The sequence below is a fragment of the Bos indicus genome, chromosome 28 (assembly GCF_029378745.1).
Source record: "Bos indicus isolate NIAB-ARS_2022 breed Sahiwal x Tharparkar chromosome 28, NIAB-ARS_B.indTharparkar_mat_pri_1.0, whole genome shotgun sequence".
NCBI lineage: Eukaryota > Metazoa > Chordata > Mammalia > Artiodactyla > Bovidae > Bos > Bos indicus.
Genome location: NC_091787.1, coordinates 42580514 through 42601938, shown reverse-complemented (window position 1 = coordinate 42601938; position 21425 = coordinate 42580514). Strand labels below are relative to the sequence as shown.

The 21425-nt window shown below is 42.4% G+C and overlaps 1 protein-coding gene across 2 annotated transcripts in view; it reads left to right on the top strand.

Annotated features, from left to right (window-relative positions):
* Positions 1-21425, top strand: part of PTPN20 (protein tyrosine phosphatase non-receptor type 20) — a 124470-nt gene that overhangs the window by 62659 nt on the left and 40386 nt on the right. The window contains exon 11 of one of the 2 annotated variants that reach the window (XM_070782237.1): positions 773-2482. The exons of the other annotated variant lie outside the window; for it this stretch is intronic. Coding sequence (XP_070638338.1) covers positions 773-838 — 66 coding nt within the window. The 3' untranslated portion in view covers positions 839-2482. Of the gene's footprint in view, positions 1-772; positions 2483-21425 lie in introns of those variants that run through there. 2 annotated transcript variants of the gene reach the window in all.

Sequence of the window (21425 nt, the reverse complement as noted above, 5' to 3'; positions counted from 1 at the left end):
ACCTACACAATTTCATTGAATTCTCACTGTTTGAGGTAAACATAAGTTATGCTCTGACATTACTGATGACCTACCTCAAGTTCAGAGCAATGAAGTTTGTTTTATCAGAGAGCAAGTGTAGGAGCCAAATCTGAAACTGAAGTCTCCTAATGCCCAAACACATGCTTAGTCCATAATACCATGTTATTTAAGTAACATATCTAAATTATTTTCCATAAATTTATGAATGGCAATTTTAGGACATTTATTTGCAACTAAAGTATCAGTCATTGGCATGTCATAAAAAAGATAGCATAAATATCACAGGTATTAGTTATACTAATTATTGAAGGGTCAAGAGAATATGGATAATAAGAACAGACAGGTACCCCTAAATCTTTTTTATGGTTTTTTAAGGCAATGTTCAGTGATATGAAGTATTTCCTTTGAACTAGGGTTGCCTAAGAGATCTGAGGCTACATCTTTAAAAAGTTTAAATTTGATTCATCCAATGAAGATATAAAGAGACTGATATTGAGTCAGATTCCCCTCTGTTCAGTTAACTAATTCTAGACCAAAGACTATATTATTACCGTTTATCTTCCTGATGCTTTAAAAAATGTATTCATATAAGAAGTTCTTGGTTAAATGTTAACCTTTTTTAGGCAGTTCTTTTTAGGTTAAGGCACTCTTTTTAGGCACTTTGTGGTTAAAAAGTACAAATGTCTTTTCTGAAAGTGGATATTGGTATTCAATTAACATTCCATTGTTTTTCATGTATGTGTGTGTTTAGGAGCAGTATATGTTTTGTTATAAAATTGTGCTTGAAGTTCTTCAGAAGCTTTGGACTGTAAAGTAAGAACTATTGCCTCACACTTGAAATTATAAGCAAGTGGCTTGGAGCCTCCTCTTAAAGAACACGTTCGAGCTGTGCTTGAAGGGCTTTGCTTATACAAATGTGCTTTCTTGGTATATCGTTTGACTTTCTGACAGTTCCCTGAAGGCAGTGCCATTTGGTTTGGGGTAAATGGTGTTTACCCACTGATCTTACTTAGGTAATATCAAATACCTTCCCATATTTTCCCATGAAATGAAAGTTATGTAAAACGACTTCCGTCTATTTGGTTGAAGAGATTACAGAACCCAGTAAAGGATTTAAACTCTATTATTTAAGATTTTATTTGGAAAGACAGCTGGAGGGAGCTGAGAATTTTCAGGATCACAAGATCATGAGCTTATATCATGATTTCTTACAAGCATTTTCAAGACAGATACGTATCCACGTTTTTTAACTAGAGTTTGTACTTTTAGGTGGTATTTGAATAGCTTAAGTCACTAAAGAACCCAGTTAGAAAGGGTCAACTTTCTATGCAAATTGGATTCCCTTTCGCTGTATTTCTCTACTCCTGTGGAGCCCCAGGGACCTCAAAGGACAAGCTGCCTTTCTAGAGCAGCTGGACAAGGTCTGGGAATTTTCATGGGTGGGCAGAGTTCCTCTTCTCCATCACTTGAGCACACTGGTGGACAGTCCAAAACTAAAATAGATGTTTATGTAGAAAGTCCAAGAGGAAATTTTTGCCCGTTCTTGAGTTCTTTCCTATCCCACCCTAACACTTTACATGTTAGTCTGCTTTGTTAAAAGCAAACATTACATCTTACTTGCCTCTTAATCTCTGCCCTTTAGCTTTAGAGGGCAATAAACTTTGATATAAGCTTTATTACGTACTTCCAGGTATCTGTTACGCCAGATATATTTTTCAAACTAAAATCTATGATGATTATTTTTTTCTTCAGTGTTCCATTAAATCATTTATTTCCATTACTGCCCCACCTCTGCCGTGACATTTAGAAGTTGGCTTTGGGAACCAGATTCTGGAGAACCAAATTTGTAGTTGTGAAAATGAAAACTTCCATATTCTGTTTTTCAAAAGATGTGGCCATTATTAAATTCATCTTATTATAGGACTTTGCCTCATACAGTTATAATGATATTTTTGTCAAGGACTTTTAGTGACCAGTTACACTTGATTATAAAGCAAGTGATACATGTCTTTCTATGATGTAATTCAGTTGAGATCAGAGAAGTCTTTGCATTGTACTGAGAAGGTTTCTAATATTAACCCATAAGTCTTGAATTTTTAAGAGCTTATTTTGTTCCCTTAGCTGAATGAACACTTGAATACATTGAATTAAAATTGCTACTTCTCATTTTAAAAATAATTAAATGCTGGAAATGTAATTTATATTAAATGAATTGATTTTGCCTATTTACATTATTTTTGTAAATAATAATCTGTGGTAAACATTAATTTTGATGATTGGCTTTTAATATTTATATTACTAATTTTCTCTTCTCTCATAGTAAAGTAATAAATATAATGTACAGTAATATTTATGAAAAGGATTCTATGCTATTATTTAAATTGAAAGATTTACTATGTATTGCCTGAAGTATTTTTATTATCTGGGCCTTGAAATGTTCTTATAAAGAAAATTTCCACAATTCTTGATGGAAACATGTCTCTTCTTTAATGTCTGCCTCATATTTTTATAGCTGGACTAATTTTTAGTTTTTGAGGGAAATAAGTAAATATGAAAATACTAATTGCATTTGTTTTTATTTCATTTTGGGGAAGTGAATCCCAAATTGAAAATTTTTGACTAATTGAAATACAAAGTTTTATGCCAATAATAAATCAATTTTTGCCTTAGGATATGAATATGAAACTCCCACTAACACCTATGAAAGTGAAAGTGAAGTCGCTCAGTTGTGTCTGACTCTTTGCAACCCTGTGGACTGTAGCCCACCAGGCTCCTCCATCCATGGGATTCTCCAGGCAAGAATACTAGAGTGGGTTGCCATTTCCTTCTCCAGGGGATCTTCCTGACCCAGGGATTGAACCCAGGTCTCCCTCATTGCAGGCAGACGCTTTAACCTCTGAGCCACCAGGAAAGCCCTAACTAACACCTATATGAGTATATAAATGCTTATTTAGAGGAACTTTTACAACATTTAAATATAAGCATATATGTACATATTAGCTTCAACTTTAAATATAGTTTAAATCACATGCTCTTGGTGAATTTATATATTGGACCGGAATTTTTCAGGAATAAATGTAGATTTTATGCTCATGTAAGTCTCACCAATTTATTTTTCTTTTGCACCTTTGCCGGGGTCCAGCCCCGGTGGATCCAGGGAATTCGAAGGGGAGGCAGCATCAGCAATCAGGAAACAACAGCTTATTTAAATGTTAATTAAAGATATAAAGAGTGGTTAAATAAGGATAGCTCAGTGAGGAAATTCAGTGGAGAAAAGAGGCTGAATAATTTCTCAGCCTCAGTGAGAGAAAGAACGACATGGGGAGACCAAGTTTCGGTAAACAGGGCCCGCACTTTATTTTCCAAAGTAGTTTTTATACCTTAAGTTATGCATAGAGGATAATGGGGGAAGGGGTAGAGTCAGGCAGCAAGCCAGGCTTTCTTCCTGCAAACTTATCATATGCAAAAGTTTAAGTGATTTGCATCATCTTCTGGCCCGGAGGCCTGTTAACATTTTAAGACCCTTTCTTCAGAAAACTTATTTTTCTCTAAAGGTGATTAGTCAGGCGACACCCTCCAAAAGTATTAGATAAAGTTGCATTCCTACAGGGCAAAGGTGTGGTGGGCTATAACAAGAAAAAGAATTAACTCAAGGGTCCCAGGTTACAAACATTAAAGCTACTACTTACACCAATTATATTAATCAATACACTGCCAGGGACACAGCAGGTAAGGGATATGGAAACTTAGCAGCAAACATTGGCCCAACAAGTGAAAAACCCTTCACCAATACAATTTCTAATCAATCTTTTAACTGCTCAAAGGAATCTGTATTCAGACAGTTTAGAACACCTCATGCCTCTCACAGTTGGGAGGCTCTGAACAATCACATGTGGCCGGAAAAACCTATTCAGGCAGGCTAGAGGATTTCCAAAGGAGTTTGTAGGTTGAAACACTGTCACACCCAGGAATTATTAACTGGAGCTGTAAGTTAACTCTTTTTTCAGAGAGAGGTAGTGGGGGACAGCCCCCCGTAAAGTCAGAGGTGTAGGTGAGAGCACAAAGCAGAAAGTAGGCAGACTCTGGTTTGGGGGGTAGATGCTCAAGAATTTCCAGGGGGACTCCTGAGGCTCGATCCCGCCTTTGCGTATGCCGAGCCTCCTTCCTCATGACCTTTGCCATGGGCGGAGCTCCTCATGCTGGCTCCCGGCAGACCTTTCACCCCCAATTTGTCTAAAGGACTATTGAATTTTTTATTAAGTTTACAATTGTTACTCAAAGGTCATTTCAGTGATTTATTTATACTGAAAAATTTCAAGGAAAACAGCTTAAATAACTTTAAAACAAATAAGTTTCATGTTCTACTTACTTTTTCTTAATCTCCAGAAAAAATTAATTTTCCTCAATGTTGTCTTGAATTTCAAGTAACTAAACGAGAAGATTGGAAAGTATTCATTAAATAGGTCAATGATGGGACAATGAGTCATTCAGGGGATTACTCAGTTTGTCCACTGCTACAATCACAAAGCAATACTAATGACCTCATAATGAGACAGTTTGAATTAGAAGGAATTTTAAAAGATATCTGATGTAACCATCATACCTGAAACCTCAACATTTTAAAAATACTACTAGCAAGCAACATCATATTTGGAGATGAAAAAATAGAGTCTTCTGATTAACAAAACAGAACCTCCTGTTAGCACTATAGTGAGAACTGCTCTACAGTTATCCAGCCAACACAATAAGATTGCAGAATGGTATAATTGGCATAAATGTTAGCAAATTGGAACATATAATCTTTTGTTTGGATATTTTGCCCACCTAGAAATAGTGAACTCAAGTATAGTATTAGAAAACTCATTATGAAGTATGGATAAAAAATATCTATGCACCAAAAATTAATCTTTCTCTATATCAAGGGTCCGGAGAAGGCAATGGCAGCCCACTCCAGTACTCTTGCCTGGAAAATCCCATGGATGGAGGAGCCTGGTAGACTGCAGTCCATGGGGTCGTGAAGAATCGGACACGACTGAGCGACTTCGCCTTCACTTTTCAGTTTCATGCATTGGAGAAGGAAATGGCCACCCACTCCGGTGTTCTTGCCTGGAGAATCCCAGGGATGGGGGAGCCTGGTGGGCTGCCGTCTATGGGGTCGCACAGAGTCGGACACGGCTGACGCGACTTAGCAGCAGCAGTAGCATATCAAGGGTCAGCAAATTAGCCTGCAGGCCAAATCTGACCTATTGCCTATTTTTGTAAATAGAGTTCTTCTTTGTATATTGTCTGTAGCTGCTTTTGTGCTGCAATGGCAGTGGCAAGGTGGTAGAGATCATATGGCCCATAAAGTCTGAAATATTTACCATCATGACCCTTTAAAGAAGAAGTTAGCTAACCTTGGATATATATCTCTAATGGGAAAAGTATCTCTGAGCAATAGGGATATGTATCCTATATATTCTATAAAATGTATAAAATACTGAAGATTAAACTTAGCGGGAACTTGACCAACCAATGCTGATATTCTGAATGAATATAAATGCATGAACCATGATATTTTGTAAAGAAAAATCAATTGTGAGGAAGGGAGAGGGTTTGCCTTAGCAATAATCAAGGTATTGTCCAAAGTCACAGTAATTAAAACAATGTGATGCTAGTATAGGGATACATAAATGGTTCAGTGGGACAAAATAGTCAAAAATAGACTCCATAGACTCATATATATTTGTGAATATTTAATGCATGTGTGTGCACGTTCAGGTGCTTCAGTCATGTCTGATTCTTTGCAACCCTATTGATCATCGTCCCTGCCAGGCTTCTCTGTCCATGGGGTTCTCCTGGCAAGAATACTGGAGTGGGTTGCTATGCCCTTCTCCAGAGGATCTTCCTGACCCAGGGATTGAACCTCCATCACTTAAGTCTCCTGCATTGGTAAGCAGGTTCTTTACCACTAGCACCGCCTGAGAAACCCATTTCATTTAATACATATCATATGTGAAAAATGGCATTTCAAATCCAGAGCTTCAAAATATATGAAGCCGAAAACTGATAGAACTGACAAAAGTGGAAAGATAGAAAAATCTTCAACTATAGTTAAAGGTTTTACCTCTTAATAGTTGATAGGAATAAGTAGACGGAAAATCAGTAAGGTTGTAAAAGTTGTGGAGCAATATCACCCTGCTTCACCTAATTGACATTTGTAGAGCACTGCACCAAACTATAGCAGGACACACAGTTTTTAAAGTGCATGTGGAATATTCATCAGCAGATTATATTTGGGGTTAAAAATAGTCTCAATATAATTAAAAGGAAAATAACTATATGTTTATGGAATTAAATGGAGATCAACAATATAAAAGTATTTTGAAAATTCCAAGGTATTTGGAAATTTATCAATGTACTTCTAAATAACTTATGAGTCAAACAAAAAAGAGAAATTAGAAAATATTTTGAAATGAATGAAAACAAAAGAATATCAGCTTGTAAGATGCAGTGACAAAGTTTAGGAGGAAACTTGAAAAACTTTTTTGAGAGAGCTAGAGCAATATTTAGAGCGGAATTTGTGGCCTTAGATACATATGTTAGGAAAGAAAGGGCAAAATTAGTAAGATAAACAAGCATTAATCTCAAGAAGTTAAAGGACAGCAACATTAGCCAAAGTAAAGTTGGAGGAAGTTAAGACTAGAAACAAATGACATAACAAATATATAATAAGGGGAATCAATATAGCTTGATCAACATTGATTCTATTAATAGTAAGACATCTAGAAAGCTGAGAGAAGGCATAAATAATGAGGAGCATGAATGGAGAAAAAATTATTATAGAATCTGGAGACTTTACAGAAAGAAAATGCAGGCTCCAAGTAAAGACAACAAAAGCAAAAACAAAAGTGAGGACGTATCAAACTAAAAGGCTACTGCACAGCGAAGAAAACTGTCAACGAAATGAAAAATGCAGCCTATAGGAAGAGATAAAATATTCCTAAATCATGCCTGAAAATGAGTTAATGCCCAAAACTTATAAAGAACTCACACAACTCAATAACAAACAACAAGTAACAACAAACCAAAAAGGAAGCTGATTTTTAAAAAATGAGCAGATGATCTGAACAGACGTTTTTTCCACCCAAGATGTCCTACTGGTCCAAGAAAAGATGCTCAGCATCACTAATCGTCAGGGAAGCGCATATCAGAACCACAGTGAAACACCACCTCACACCTGGCAGATTGGCTGTTACCAAAGAGATACATAAGTTTTGGCATGTGGACAAAGGGGAACCTGCGTAAAATATTGATGGGAATGTAAATTGGTGCAGCCATCACAGAAAACACCATGGAGGCCCCTTAAAGTGAAAGTGAAAGTCGCTCAGTCATTTCTGACTCTTTTCGCACCCCCATGGACTATTCAGTTCAGTCCCTCAGTCGTGTCTGACTCTGCAACCCCATGGACTGCAGCACACAAGGCCTCCCTGTCCATCACCAACTCTCAGAGTTTACTCAGACTCATGTCCATTGAGTCAGTGATGCCATCCAACATTCTCATCCTCTGTCGTCCCGTTCTCCTCCTGCCTTCAATCTTTCCTAGCATCAGGGTCTTTTCAAATGAGTCAGTTCTTTGCATCAGGTGGCCGAAGTATTGGAGTTTCAGCTTCAGCATCAGTCCTTTCAGTGAATATTCAGGACTGATTTCCTTCAGGATGGACTGGTTGGTTCTTCTTGCTGTGTAAGGGACTTTCAAGAGTCTTCTCCAACACCACAGTTCAAAAGCATCAATTCTTCGTGCTCATCTTTCTTTATAGTCCAACTCTCACATCTGTACATGACTACTGGAAAAACCATAGCCTTGACTGGATGGACCTTTGTTGGCAAAGTAATCTCTCTGCTTTTTAAAAGCTGTCTAGATTGGTCATACCTTTCTTCCAAGGAGCAAGCGTCTTTTAATTTCATGGCTGCAGTCACCATCTGCAGTGATTTTGGAGCCCAAGAAAATAAAGTCTGTCACTGTTTCCACTGTTTCCCCATCTATTTGCCATGAAGTGATGGGACCAGATGCCATGATCTAAGTTTTCTGAATGTTGAGTTTTAAGCCAACTTTTTAATTCTCTTTCACTTTCATCAAGAGTCTCTTTAGTTCTTCATTTTCTGCTTAAGGGTGGTGTCATCTGCATATCTGAGGTTATTGATATTTCTCCCGGCAATCTTGATTCCAGCTGGTGCTTCATCCATTCCAGCATCTCTTATGATGTACTCTGCTTATAAGTTAAATAAGCAGGGTGATAATATACAGCCTTGATGTACTCCTTTTCCTGTTTGGAACCAGTCTGTTGTTCCATGTCCAGTTCTAACTGTTGCTTCTTGACCTGCATACAGATTTCTCAGGAGGCAGATCAGGTGGTCTGGTATTCCCATCTCTTGAAGAATTTTCCACAGTTTATTGTGATCCACACAGTCAAAGGCTTTGGCATAGTCAATAAAGCAGAAGTAGATGGTTTTCTGGAACTCTCTTGCTTTGTCTATGATAACAGATATTGGCAATTTGAACTCTGGTTCCTCTGCCTTTTCTAAATCCAGCTTGAGCATCTGGAAGTTCACGGTTCATGTATTGTTGAAGCCTAGCTTGGAGAATTTTGAGCATTACTTTGCTAGTATGTGAGATGAGTGTGATTGTAAGGTAGTTTGAGCATTCTTTAGCATGCCTTTCTTTGGGATGGAATGAAAACTGACCTTTTCCAGTCCTGTGGCCACTGGTGAGTTTTCCAAATTTTTTGGCATGTTGAGTGCAGCACTTTCACAGCATCATCTTTTAAGATTTGAAATAGCTCAACTGGAATTCCATCACCTACACTAGCTTTGTTCATAGTGATGCTTTCTAAGGCCCACTTGACTTCACATTCCAGGATGTCTGGCTCTAGGTCAGTGATCACACCATCGTGATTATCTGGGCCATGAAGATCTTTTTTGTATAATTCTTCTGTGGATTCTTGCCACCTCTTCTTAATATCTTCTGCTTCTGTTAGGTCCATACCATTTTTGTCCTTTATCGAGCCCATCTTTGCATGACATGTTCCCTTGGTATCTCTAATTTCCTTGAAGAGATCTTTAGTCTTTCCCATTCCATTGTTTTCCTCTATTTCTTTGCATTGATCAGTGAAGAAAGCTTTCTGATATTTCCATGCTATTCTTTGGAACTCTGCATTCAAATGGGTATATCTTTCCTTTTCTCCTTTGCTTTTCACTTCTCTTCTTTTCTCAACTGTTTGTAAGCCCTCCTCAGACAACCATTTTGCCTTTTCACATTTCTTTTTCTTGGGGATGGTCTTGATCACTGCTTCCTGTACAATGTCACAAACCTCTGTGCATAGTTCTTCAGGAACTCTATCAGATTTAGTCCCTTAAATCTATTTCTCACTTCCACTGTATAGTCATAAGGGATTTCATTTAGGTCATACATGAATGGTCTAGTGGTTTTCCCTGCTTTCTTCAATTTAAGTCTGAATTTAGCAATAAAGAGTTCATGATCTGAGCCACAGTCAGCTCCTGGTCTTGTTTTTGCTGACTGTATAGAGCTTCTCCATCTTTGGCTGCAAAGAATATAATCAATCTGATTTCGGTATTGACCATCTAGTGATGTCCATGTGTAAAGTCTTCTCTTGTGTTGTTGGAAGAGGATGTTTGCTATGATCAGTGCGTTCTCTTGGCAAAACTCTATTACCCTTTGCCCTGCTTCATTTTGTATTCCAAGGCCAAATTTGCCTGTTACTCCAGGTGTTTCTTGACTTCCTACTTTTGCATTCCAGTCCCCTATAATGAAAAGGACATCTTTTTTGGGTGTTAGTTCTAGAAGGTCTTGTAGGTCTTCATAGAACCATTCAACTTCTTCAGCATTACTGGTCAGGGTGTAGACTTGGATTACCATGATGTTGAATGGTTTGCTTTGGAAACGAACAGAGATCATTCTGTTGTTTTTGACATTGCATCCAAGTACTGCATTTCGGACTCTTGTTGACCATGATGGCTACCCCATTTCTTCTAAGGGATTCCTGCCCACAGTAGTAGATATAATGGTCATCTGAGTTAAATTCACCCATCCCAGTCCATTTTCGTTTGCTGATTCCTAAAATGTCAGTGTTCCCTCTTGCCATCTCCTGTTTCACCACTTCCAATTTGCCTTGATTCATGGACCTGACATTCCAGGTTCCTATACAATATTGCTCTTTACAGCATCAGACTTTACTTCCATCACCAGTCACACACACAACTGGGTGTTGTTTTTTCTTTGGCTCTATCCCTTCATTCTTTGTGGAGTTATTTCTCCACTGATCTCCAGTAGCATATTGGGCACCTACTGACCTGGCGAGTTCATCTTTCAGTGTCCTATCTTTTTGCCTTTTCATACTGTTCATGGGGTTCTCAAGGCAAGAATACTGAAGTGGTTTGCCATTACCTTCTCCAGTGGACCATGTTTGTCAAAACTTTGTACCATGACCCGTCTGTCTTGGGTGGCCCTACATGGCATGGCTGATAGTTTCATTGAGTTAGACAAGGCTGTGGTTCATGTGACCAGATTGGTTAGTTTCCTGTGATTGTGGTTTTCAGTCTATCTGCCCTCTGGTGGAGAAGGATAAGAGGCTTATGGAAGCTTTCTGATGGAAGAGACTGACTGAGGGGGAAACTGGGTCTTGTTCTGATGGGCGGGGCCATATTCAGTAAATCGTTAATCCAATTTTCTGTTGAAGGGCAGGGCTGTGTTCCCTCCCTGTTATTTGACCTGGACAAACTATGGTGGAGGTAATGAAGATAATGGAGACCTCCTTCAAAAGGTCCCATGCAGGCACTGCTGCACTCAGTGCCCCCAACCCTGCAGCAGGCGACCGCTGACCCGTGCTTCCACCAAGACTCCTGGACACTCACAGGCAAGTATGGGTCAGTCTCTTGTGGGGTCACGACTCCTTTCTCCTGGGTCCTGATTTGCACAAGATTCTGTTAGTACCCTCCCAGAATCTGTTTCCCCACGTCCTGTGTAAGTTCTGGAGGATCTATTGTGGGGTTAATGGTGACCTCCTCCAAGAGGGCTTATGCCATACCCAGGTCTACTTCACCCAGAGCCCCTGCCCCCGAAGCAGTCCATTGCTGACCCGTACCTCCTCAGGAGACACCCAAACACAGTTCTGTCTCAGTCTCTGTGGGGTCTCTGGGTCTTGGTTTGTACAAGGTTTGTTTGAGCCCTCTGAGCAACTCTGGCGGGTATGGAGTTTGACTCTAAATGCGATCTCGCCCCTCCTACCACCTTGCTGGGGCTTCTCCTTTGCCCTTGGACATGGGGTATCTCCTTCAAGTCACTCCAGCGCTGCACAGCCACCGCTCAAGCACCATGCAGCTGCAGCTCCAGCTGCCATGCCGCTCCGTGGACTATACAGTCCATAGAATTCTCTAGGCCAGAATACTGGAGTGGGTAGCCTTTCCCTTCTCTGGGGATCTTCCCAACCCAGGGACTGAACCCAGATCTCCTGCATTACAGGTGGATTCTTTGCCAGCTGAGCCACAAGGGAACACCTTAAGGAGTTAAAAATGGAACTATTCTATGATCCAGCAATTCCACTTCTAGGTATTCATCCAAAGAAAATTAAAACACTAATTTGAAAAAAAATATATGTACCCTCATCTTCACAGCAGCATTATTTACTATAGCCAAGATATGGAAACAACCAAAGTGTTCATCCATAGATGGATGAATGGATATAGATGTGAGATACACATACACACACACACACACAGATAAACATACACACAATGCTGAATACTATTCAGCAACAAAAAAGGAAATCTTGCTATTCGCAAGAACATGAGTGGACCTTGAGGACATTATGCTAAGTGAAATAAATCAGAGAAAGACAAATACTACATGACCGCACTTAAATGTGAAATCTAAAAAATGAAACAAAACAAAGACCAAGCTCATGGATATAGAAAACAGATTGGTGTCTACTAGAAGCCATAGCCGGAGAAGGCAATGGCACCCCACTCCAGTACTCTTGCCTGGAAAATCCCATGGATGGAGGAGCCTGGTGGGCTGCAGTCCATGGGGTCGCTAAGAGCCGGACACGACTGAGCGACTTCACTTTCACTTTTCACTTTCATGCATTGGAGAAGGAAACGGCAACCCACTCCAGTGTTCTTGCCTGGAGAATCCCAGGGACAGCAGAGCCTGGTGGGCTACCGTCTATGGGTCACACAGAGTCGGACACAACTGAAGTGACTTAGCAGCAGCAGCAGAAGCCATAGCTGGGAGGTGGACGAAATGAGTGAAGGGGGTCAAAGGTACAAATTTCCAGTTATAAAATAAGTCATGGGGATATAATATACAGCTTGGTGACCATTGATAATAATATGGTCACCAATAAATTATCTGAAAACTGCTAAGAGAGTAGATTTTTAAAGTGCTCATCACAAGAAAAAAAATTTAAACATATGGTAAAGGATGTTAACTAGACTTGTTCTGGTGATCATTTTGCAGTATATACAAATACAGAACCATTTTGTTGTATACCTGAAAACTTATATAATGTTATATGTCAATTATCCCTCAATAAAAATGTTGAAAAAAGAAAATGAAAGCATATCAATAAGTTTGTGCCAATACACTTGAAATGGACAGATTCCTAGAAAAATACTAAAACTAATAATCAAAATAGAAATTCATAGTAAGTAGGTTTAAAATGTCAAAGAAACAGATTCCTAATTAGAACCATTCCTCAATAAAAACCAGGTAGGTGGCTTCACTGGCAAGTTCTAAAAAAATAATTAGAAATTTCTCCAATCTTATCCAGTTCTCTGATAGAAAAAAAGATTAGCATAACGTTGCTAGCGAAACCCAGAAAGGAACTATGAGAACTCACCAGGTCAGTCTGACATATGAACATGTATGCACATATCCGAGACAAAGTGGCGGCAAACTGAGCCCAGGAAAAAACTGTTAGAAGACAGTTTAAAGACAGCGTAATTATTACTTTAATTACAAAATATACACAAGTCAAAATGTGTGTTTATCTTATCAATTAATGATAGGGAACCCCTAACCTAGTTCTCAGGAAAAATTTAAAAAATCATTCATAATTAGGTAAAATATAAGCTATAAGAATAAATTTATAGTACAGGGAATATAGCCAATATTTTACAATAACTATTAATATAAACGGATTATAACCTCCATTGAGAACACCAAGTAATCCTTTTGGTCCACTTCAAAGTCTTTCATGAATTTTCATGGCAATATAAAAAGAATCATCATCAAATTTGGCTTATTCTAGGAATGCCAAATTGGTTTAACAATGTAAAATCAATGAATGTGATTCATCACATTAATGGATTAAAAGGGAAAATCCTACACACAGCTCAATAAATGCAGAAAAAAATTTTGATGAAATTTTATATCCACTTGATTTTTAAAAAGAAAGTTCTTAGCAAACTAGGAACCGAAGAGAATTGCTTTAATCTGCTAGCAAACAGATGCAGCAAAGTTAGAGGAAATGCTCATTTAACAGTAAGACATGGCTGCCCTCCGACAAGTCAAGGGCTGCTTCGGACTTGTCTTCTGAAATGCTGGGGAGCTGTGGAACTGGGGAACCGAGTCCGCCACACAGTCACGCTTGGATAGTAGCTTCAAGGAAATGACTCAGTGTCCCTTCACGGGAAAGATCATGCCTTCCTTACTGCTGATGATTCTTTCTAGATATTTGAGGGCTTTGGTTAATTATACACCATAGAACAGCATTAATGTTCTCAAACAGTATCCTTTCTGCTCAGTATCCGCACTTGGGATGTCAGCAATCCAGAACCAATCTTCTCACAAATCCAACATAGAAAACTTACTTCACAGAAATGCCTGTTAGTGTTTTTATTCTCTCAAAAAATACATCTAAAGAGCTCAGTACTGTAGTGTTAGGGTGCTTGTTTACAGGGAATTCCGCCTGTATGAAGCAGAAAATGAAGCAGAACATTAAAGCTGTTTGCAACAAAGGGCCAGATCAAAGAGACACAGCAGTCAGAGTCTGAGCAGTTCTGGCCCTACAAAACAAAACGGTGCGTGAGTCCCTTAGGGACTGTCCAAGCTGGCCTGTCATTGAGCATCGGGGTCTGTTGTGGCCTGCCCGGGATGCCTGAGCTGGCATACTACTGTGAGCAGCTTATTTTTATGAGTGTTCTAATGACCTCTAAGGGGAGACAATGTCTCTGCCCACTGGCACTAACTGCTACCCTCAGAGCTGAGTGATGGCATTTGGCCACAGTGGCCACCCCCTAGCTCCTCTGGTCAAGTCCTGTGGGGGAGAGAGGGGGCAGAGAGACTGCCAGGCTCCTGCCGGAGACAAGGAGCCTGAGTAAGGCATTTGTAAGGAGGCCTGGGGTTGAGCAGGGTCACTCACATCTCCTCTGGCTCTTGACCTTCAGGGGAAGTATGTTGATGAAAAGATAAGCTATAAAAGCAAGTCATAGAAAGCAGTGCAATAATAACAAATAATCTGGGAATACACCTTTGCTGGGATTCATTAAATGAGAAGAAAAGAGGCCTCTGCTCATCACTGTAATACCGAGGCCAGGGCTAGATCTGTGCCTGTGGCCAGGATGGTGTCCTACTCGGAAGGCGTCTGGGGAAGTGCAGCAACCTGAGCGGTAATGCTGGGAGACAGCGAGAGAGCCTCCGTAGATCTGTGGGCAGGGGGCACCCTGCTGAGTAGGCTGCTTTGCTGGAGAATCACAAGTGTACACTACTAGACTCTGATGCTGGGAGGGACTGGGGGCAGGAGGAGAAGGGGATGACAGAGGATGAGATGGCTGGATGGCATCACTGACTCGATGGACGTGAGTCTGGGTGAACTCTGGGAGTTGGTGATGGACAGGGAGGCCTGGCATGCTGAGATTCATGGGGTCGCAAAGAGTCGGACACGACTGAGCGACTGAACTGAACTGAACTGAAGTGCCCTCTCTGTCTATTCTCACTCACAAGTTCCCTAGTTGTCCACACCCAGATACATGGAGTGTCATGCAGGTGTGATCTCCTGGTACTTCTCTGCTTTCCCCACCACCCACCTTTCTTCAGAGCAGAGCAGGAAGGGACAGTGTCATATTGCACTTAAAGCCCTCTCCTTGAAATAGGTGCAGACTTACGAAGCATTACACACTTTTCTCACCCTCACCCCTAGACTGTTAGAGTGATTGTTTATATCACAGCTTGTTTATATACTACAGCAAACACAACATCACAACTATTGATGGATGACTTTCTTATGAGCTGTCATAGGCTCAACTGTGCTTTCCTCTGCTTTGAGTCATTATTACCGAGTGTGATGCCTAAATAGAGTAAGTTCTCAGTAAAAGTCAGATGAATGGAGAATGGATGAACAGAAAAGTTGTCTGCATACCTAGCATGTAATGTCAGTATTCTGGAGCAATGTTCGTATCATAGGCATTGGTTTATGACATGAGCATACTATCCAGAAATGCTTAGGCATATTCCACAGAGACCAGTCCCATGAGAGTCAATACGAGAAGAGTTCTTGGGACATACTGCATTCCATAGGCTTCCTGGTGGCTCAGTTGGTAAAGAATCTGCGTACAACGCAGGAGACCTGGATTCGATCCCTGGGTTGGCAAGATCCCCTGGAGAAGGGAATGGCTACCCACACCAGTATTCTTGCCTGGAGAATTCCATGGGCAGAGAAGTCTGGGGCGCTACAGTCCATGCGGTTGCAAAGAGTCGAACATGACTGAGTGACTAACTTCATTCTGCAGGAGTTCCATAGTACAGATTAGTATACTAGCATCAGATGGACCAGAAGAAGGACTTGCACACAGAAAGTGCCATCTCTCTTGATCTTTGGTATGAAATTATGATTACAGGAAGAAGGATGAATGAATTAAATATTGGGTTGTAATAGAAAACTTACTTTTGTCTCTTTAGTGGTTACATAGGAATTCTATTGCATTTATTAGCATTTATCCTCCAATCGCTTTTCCCAAGAGGGGCTCATGAGTTCTATATTCCATGTCTGGAATATTTGAAAATGTCTTTCTCGTGTAGTATGATGTTTGTCTGCATAAAATTCACATGTCGTTCCTTTCTCATTTGGAGGGTTTTGTAGATATTGTAGAGATTTGTAGACATTTTGTAGATATGCACCTAACCGCATAGCATTGAATGTTGTTATGGAGGAAGCTATTGTGTTGAAAACATAACTCTCATTCAAACAGACAGGTAACATATTTCATTGTTCCATTTGACTTATTAATGGCCAGACCAGCAGGAAGACAAAAGGGTTGGCTGGGTTTAAGAAACGAAAATTTCCCCCAAGCACCATGTACTCACGTTTAAACTTCTGTTGTTCTCCCATGGCCTTTTTCTCCTCCTCCTCCTCCTCTCTGAGGTCTTCTGTCTCCTCTAATTCTTGTTTTGTGGGTCCGTGATTCTCATCTGTCAGGTGTTCTTCAGCCGCTGGTTGCCTGTCTCCTCTCCTCTGGTGTTTGAATGTTTCCCATGGTCGCTCCTTTCCACTTGGACAGGAAACCCTGCTGTCTACAGTGAACACTCAAGGGTGGTGTGGGTATCGTCAGGGCTGGAAGCTTGGACTTCACTCTGCTGCCTCTCAACTTGTCCTTATTGGCGCTGACTTCTCGTATGTCCCTGCTCCTCAATTTCAAGTAGTTCATATATTTGAATGAGTGAATGAATGTCCATACCTTATTTTTCGGGTGCATTTTCCCAATGCTTCGGTGAAGCCAGTCACCACAAACGCTCGTTTACTGTTAGAGAAACCAAGTGAATAAGCAGCTTAGTGCTGTCACAGAGGGCCCTCAGGAGTTCTCCTTCTTCATGAAGTGAAAAGAGATGTTGCCTTCTCATGCTGCAGTGCTAAAAACTAGAATTGTTAGTAGATAACACTTGACACTCTCTCCCAGACCATCTCTCAAGAGAAGCAGTCTGGTAACAATGAACAACAACCACCATCTTGACTGCTGCTGCTCTTTTGTATAAGGCATTTTGGGAACCACTGTTAAGCGAATCCTTCTGGACTTGGGGATTCCCTTTTGCTTAGCTTTTTCTGTTGATAACAGGTAAAGCAAAGGTTGTTGGCTAAAGATAAGTCAGAGTGTTGGTCAACCCCAGAGTCTTCTCTCCACATGCATAGTGCTTGGGTATGCTGAAAGTGCCTAGCCCTGTGTGTCCCAGAAACAGGGGTAAGAAGGTGAGCTTCTGATTCAGAGCCCTTTTCACCCTGGAACCTGGGAAGACATGACTCACTCACAGAGAATGATCAGAAGGAAAACAAGGATTGCATCAGAACAGGGGCTCACCAGGCCCCTTCAGAACCCTGCTGCTGACTGCGGCACACTGTCCACGCCGGCCCGGCTGTGTGCTTCTGGCCTCGCACAGGCGCAGTGCAGGCGTCCTCTCGCATGGGTGTGGTGCATATGTCGTTCCTCCTGCTACGAGAGGAGGATCACGGCCATCTTTTAAGTGGAAGTGGTTGTTCATCTTTCCACAGACAGTAGTGAGACCCTGAGGCCTGTTCCTTGTACTGACTTTTCCTGGCTTGAGAGATCCAAGCTGAGAACAAGCCATCATTGTATTCCAGGCTGCTGAAAAGGAAGGGTGGGTACCAGAACTGGCAGGCCCCGGTTGCTGGGATCAGCTGTCATTTGTCTGTTTCTTGGTTGTTTCCCAACTTCTTTCTAACTCAGGGTCCCTTCAGAGAGGATAGGTCAGCACTGGGTCAGGCTTAGAACAGACACAGCTCCTCTCAGAATTGTTATGCTCTAATTTTCCATGTGATTTTTCTCTTACAAAACAATTCATCCCACCTGAGGACAGAAAAGAAAAAAAAAAAACCAAAACAGACCACAATATTAAAAGTTTATTGTTGGAGTGATAATTTTACTGCTCACCTCTGGATTAACCTTGGTCTAACACATTTCCAACTTCATTGTATTCACTCTGTATTGTCAGCGCTTAAAGTATTTTCTGTGCCCCGAAGCGTTAATTAAATGAGCGGTTGCATAAAAGACAGAAGAGGCAGAGAGGTGAGTTTATTCCAACTTTAAATGTAGTTGAAAGCCTGTTCTTTGTGTGACCTGCCGGGGAGAGCAGCAACAGCCACCCTGGAGTGTGATAGCAGTGTCTCCTTGCTGAGCAAGATCCTAGCACAGGGACTGCTTCGGTCTGTTACCCCATCTGAAGCTCAAAGGAACCCCCGAAAGAGAGGTTAATTGGTCTTTGTTGGAGAGGCAGACTCTAAGTCACATGGAATTATACCCAGAGCCGGCCCCACGGTTCTCCGTCCCTCTGCACTCCCTGAGCTCTTCACTGGGGCTCAGGGTTCCCTGCTTTTCTGCTTGGATTTGGAGCTGACAATGAGCCTCCTTTTGGACAGAAACACAGCCACCCTGACACTTCCTGTGTGGGCTGATTTTCCACTTGGCAGCAGCACTGGCCCCCAGAGCCCACAGTGCCCAGGGCACCTATTGTTTGAACTCAGGTGGCTTCTGTGTGACCGGAAGCCCCACGTTCTCACCCCTCTGGGCTGCTCAGCCCGCTCCCTGGTAAAGGCTGACCTGGAATGACAGGCAGTTTCTACAGTTAGCTTTGAGAGGGTGGGATGTGCTCTATCAAAGAAGGAAGGTGGGAGGCCGTTGGATCAGTGTTTGCCTGGATCCTTTATAACCACCTCGAAATGGTTTCCTGCCACTAAGGCAGTCCCACCTTTGTCATCCCCCCACCACAGGGCACCCACTCACCCCTGCCAGCAGTCACAGTGTGTGCCCATCTAGGAGAGTCTGTTACCTCTAATGATATTACTCTGCTCAAAGCCTGGCCTGGCTCCCCTCCATGTAACCAGAAAGCTCCAAACCGGCTGGGTAGGCCAACTGTGAAGCCTTCTCCACTGGCACAGCCTTCTGCTTCCTGGGGAAGGAAACTGGCCGACAGCAGCCCTCACATCTAGGTCTGGAAATGGGGTGCTGGCAAACCAAGTCTGCTCTGAGGTCGCCAGGTCAGCCTCCAGGACAAACAGGCCCTGCTTACCCGGGGCCCAGGCACCGAGAGGGGGGCAAAGCTGCAAGGGCCCCAGGCCAGGAACAGCTGCCCACGGGGCCTTCAGCTCAGGAGGCCATCGCTCAAGCCAAAGAAGCGCCATGAACCAAGGCCAGGCTTGGACTCTCAGGGTGACTGGAATAGCCAGTAGTTTCCCAGGCTTGGAGACAGTCCCAGTGTGCGGAGAGCCCTGAGCCCACAGGGGCCGCTCAGGCTGAAGGGTCTCCAATAGTTTCCCAGGCCTGGAGACAGTCCCAGTGTGCGGAGAGCCCTGAGCCCACAGGGGCCGCTCAGGCTGAAGGGTCTCCATGGAGGGCGTACCTGCTGAGCAGGGTGCAGTGCAGTACCCTGGCCCAGCCTCCCCTCTCGGGCTCTCTCGTGGAGCTGAGCACGCTGCTGGCACTCAGCAGTTCATAAATCACCGTCCTGCAAGGCCTTCAGCTGGGATAACTGCACAGCTGGAGGAATTTTCTTTTTTCCCCCCAAACTTAACACATCATAAAACACAGCCGTTTAGGGAATGAGAACAACCAGGAGGTGTTTTTGCCTCAGAGGCTCTGTTCTAGGAAAGCTTGAAAGGTGAGGTTTGGAGCCTGATACATCTCCACTCCCAGTCAGCCTTACCAGAGCATGAGAACGGCCATTTCCACGGGTCCCCAGGCACCTTCTGAACTGGCAGGCTGGCTGCTTGGCCAGGGCCAGCCAGACCTGGGGCAGAAAGAGGCCAGGGCTCTCTCTCCAGGGCCATCTTGGGTTCGTGACAGGTGGGTTTACTGTAAGCGAGTATAAATTCGTCCCAAAATTTGGTCCCGAGTCTCCTCATCCCATTCAGAGTCTGTCGGCACATGACCCTAGGTTCTGCCAGCCAAAGACAAGGCCTAGTCCAGAGGAGAGCTCGGAGGGGCCTGGCTACAGTCTGGTTAAGGAGGGAGTCTCCGCCAGGCCACAGCTTCTATTTCGTATCAGATCAAGATTCTCCAACATGGGTATTAAAGACTTTACTTTCATTCATTAATTCATTGACTTACTCTCTTTTCCTTTTCTTTCATGTCATAAAGATTACTGAGTATTTCTTAAGTGTCAGAGACAGCCTAAGCAGTAGAAGCAGATAGGTGCCTGTTCCCACGGTGCTTTCAAACACTTCAGGAAGATTACAATGCCTATAATTTAAACATCGTCTCATGATGATTATTTGAGGAGATGCAAGGTATGAAAGGAAGCAGGCGCCTGGAGAATGTGACAGAGGGAGGGGATCCGTTCTTAGGGTTCAGGGCTAGTGACAAGGGGGCAGTGACGTCTGAGCTGAGATCTGCAGCGCAAATAAGAGTTAGTTTGCTGAGGGCCCACCAGATGTGGCAAATGGCAGAGACAGAGCTGCCTGCAATGGGCCTATGCAGGGGGAGCGAGCTGTGTCCAGGGAATTGAGAGACCAGTGCAGCTAGTCAAGCAAGGGTGGCGGGTGAGAGCTGAGGGAGGGTAGTGGCTGGGCTCAGGGGCTCAGCTGGGGGCTGTGTACCAGACAGTTTCTCCTGGAACCTTTCCAGAAGGCTCCTCCTGGAAAGTAGGGGCAGTGTCATCTGCTTGGAGTGAGGGGGACTGTACACAGTGGGAGAGTTTAGCAGGAGGGCAAGTTGACAAGAAAGACATGGTGGGTGTGAAATACAGGACTTTGGGATATTGAAATGTGGGTCCATAGCAGAGTCCATTTTCTCTTCCTTTTCTGAACATCTCCATATGTATGTGCACCTCAAACTTCATATATACGGTTCTTTATACAGATGAACACATATGATTATATATATTAGATTTTATATATATTAAGATTATGCTCTTCATATATATGTATATTTTTTTTTAGTTGAAGCAAGTAGTATGAGAAAAGGAGCAGAAGAGAGAAATGTGTTGCATTCTGGAAACTGCAAGCTAATCAGCTTGACTGGAGCCAAGGATGAGGGGGAAGGGCTGGCTTAGTTTATGTCCCGAGGGTAACTAAAGAGAAGGAACAGATGGGTCATATTAGCTTCTCAGGATAAAGGTCACCTTAATTGGAGGCTGGGGATGACTGCACGCCAGTGAACTGGTCCAGCTGATGTGACTTGCAGGATGCAGGAGGACTCACCTGCCCCACAGCCTCCTGAGAGCATTGCTCTTAGACTAGAGTGCTTTTCAGAATCATCAATCCCATGAGTCTGAGAAAAAAGGCCAAGGAAATTACAAACAAACAAAAACCAAAAACAGCCTCCAAACTCCCTTTTTCTCTCCTTGGGAGGACTGTCTTTATTAAAGTCTCCTTGGTAGCTAAAGCTGTGAGAAGTCGTGGTTC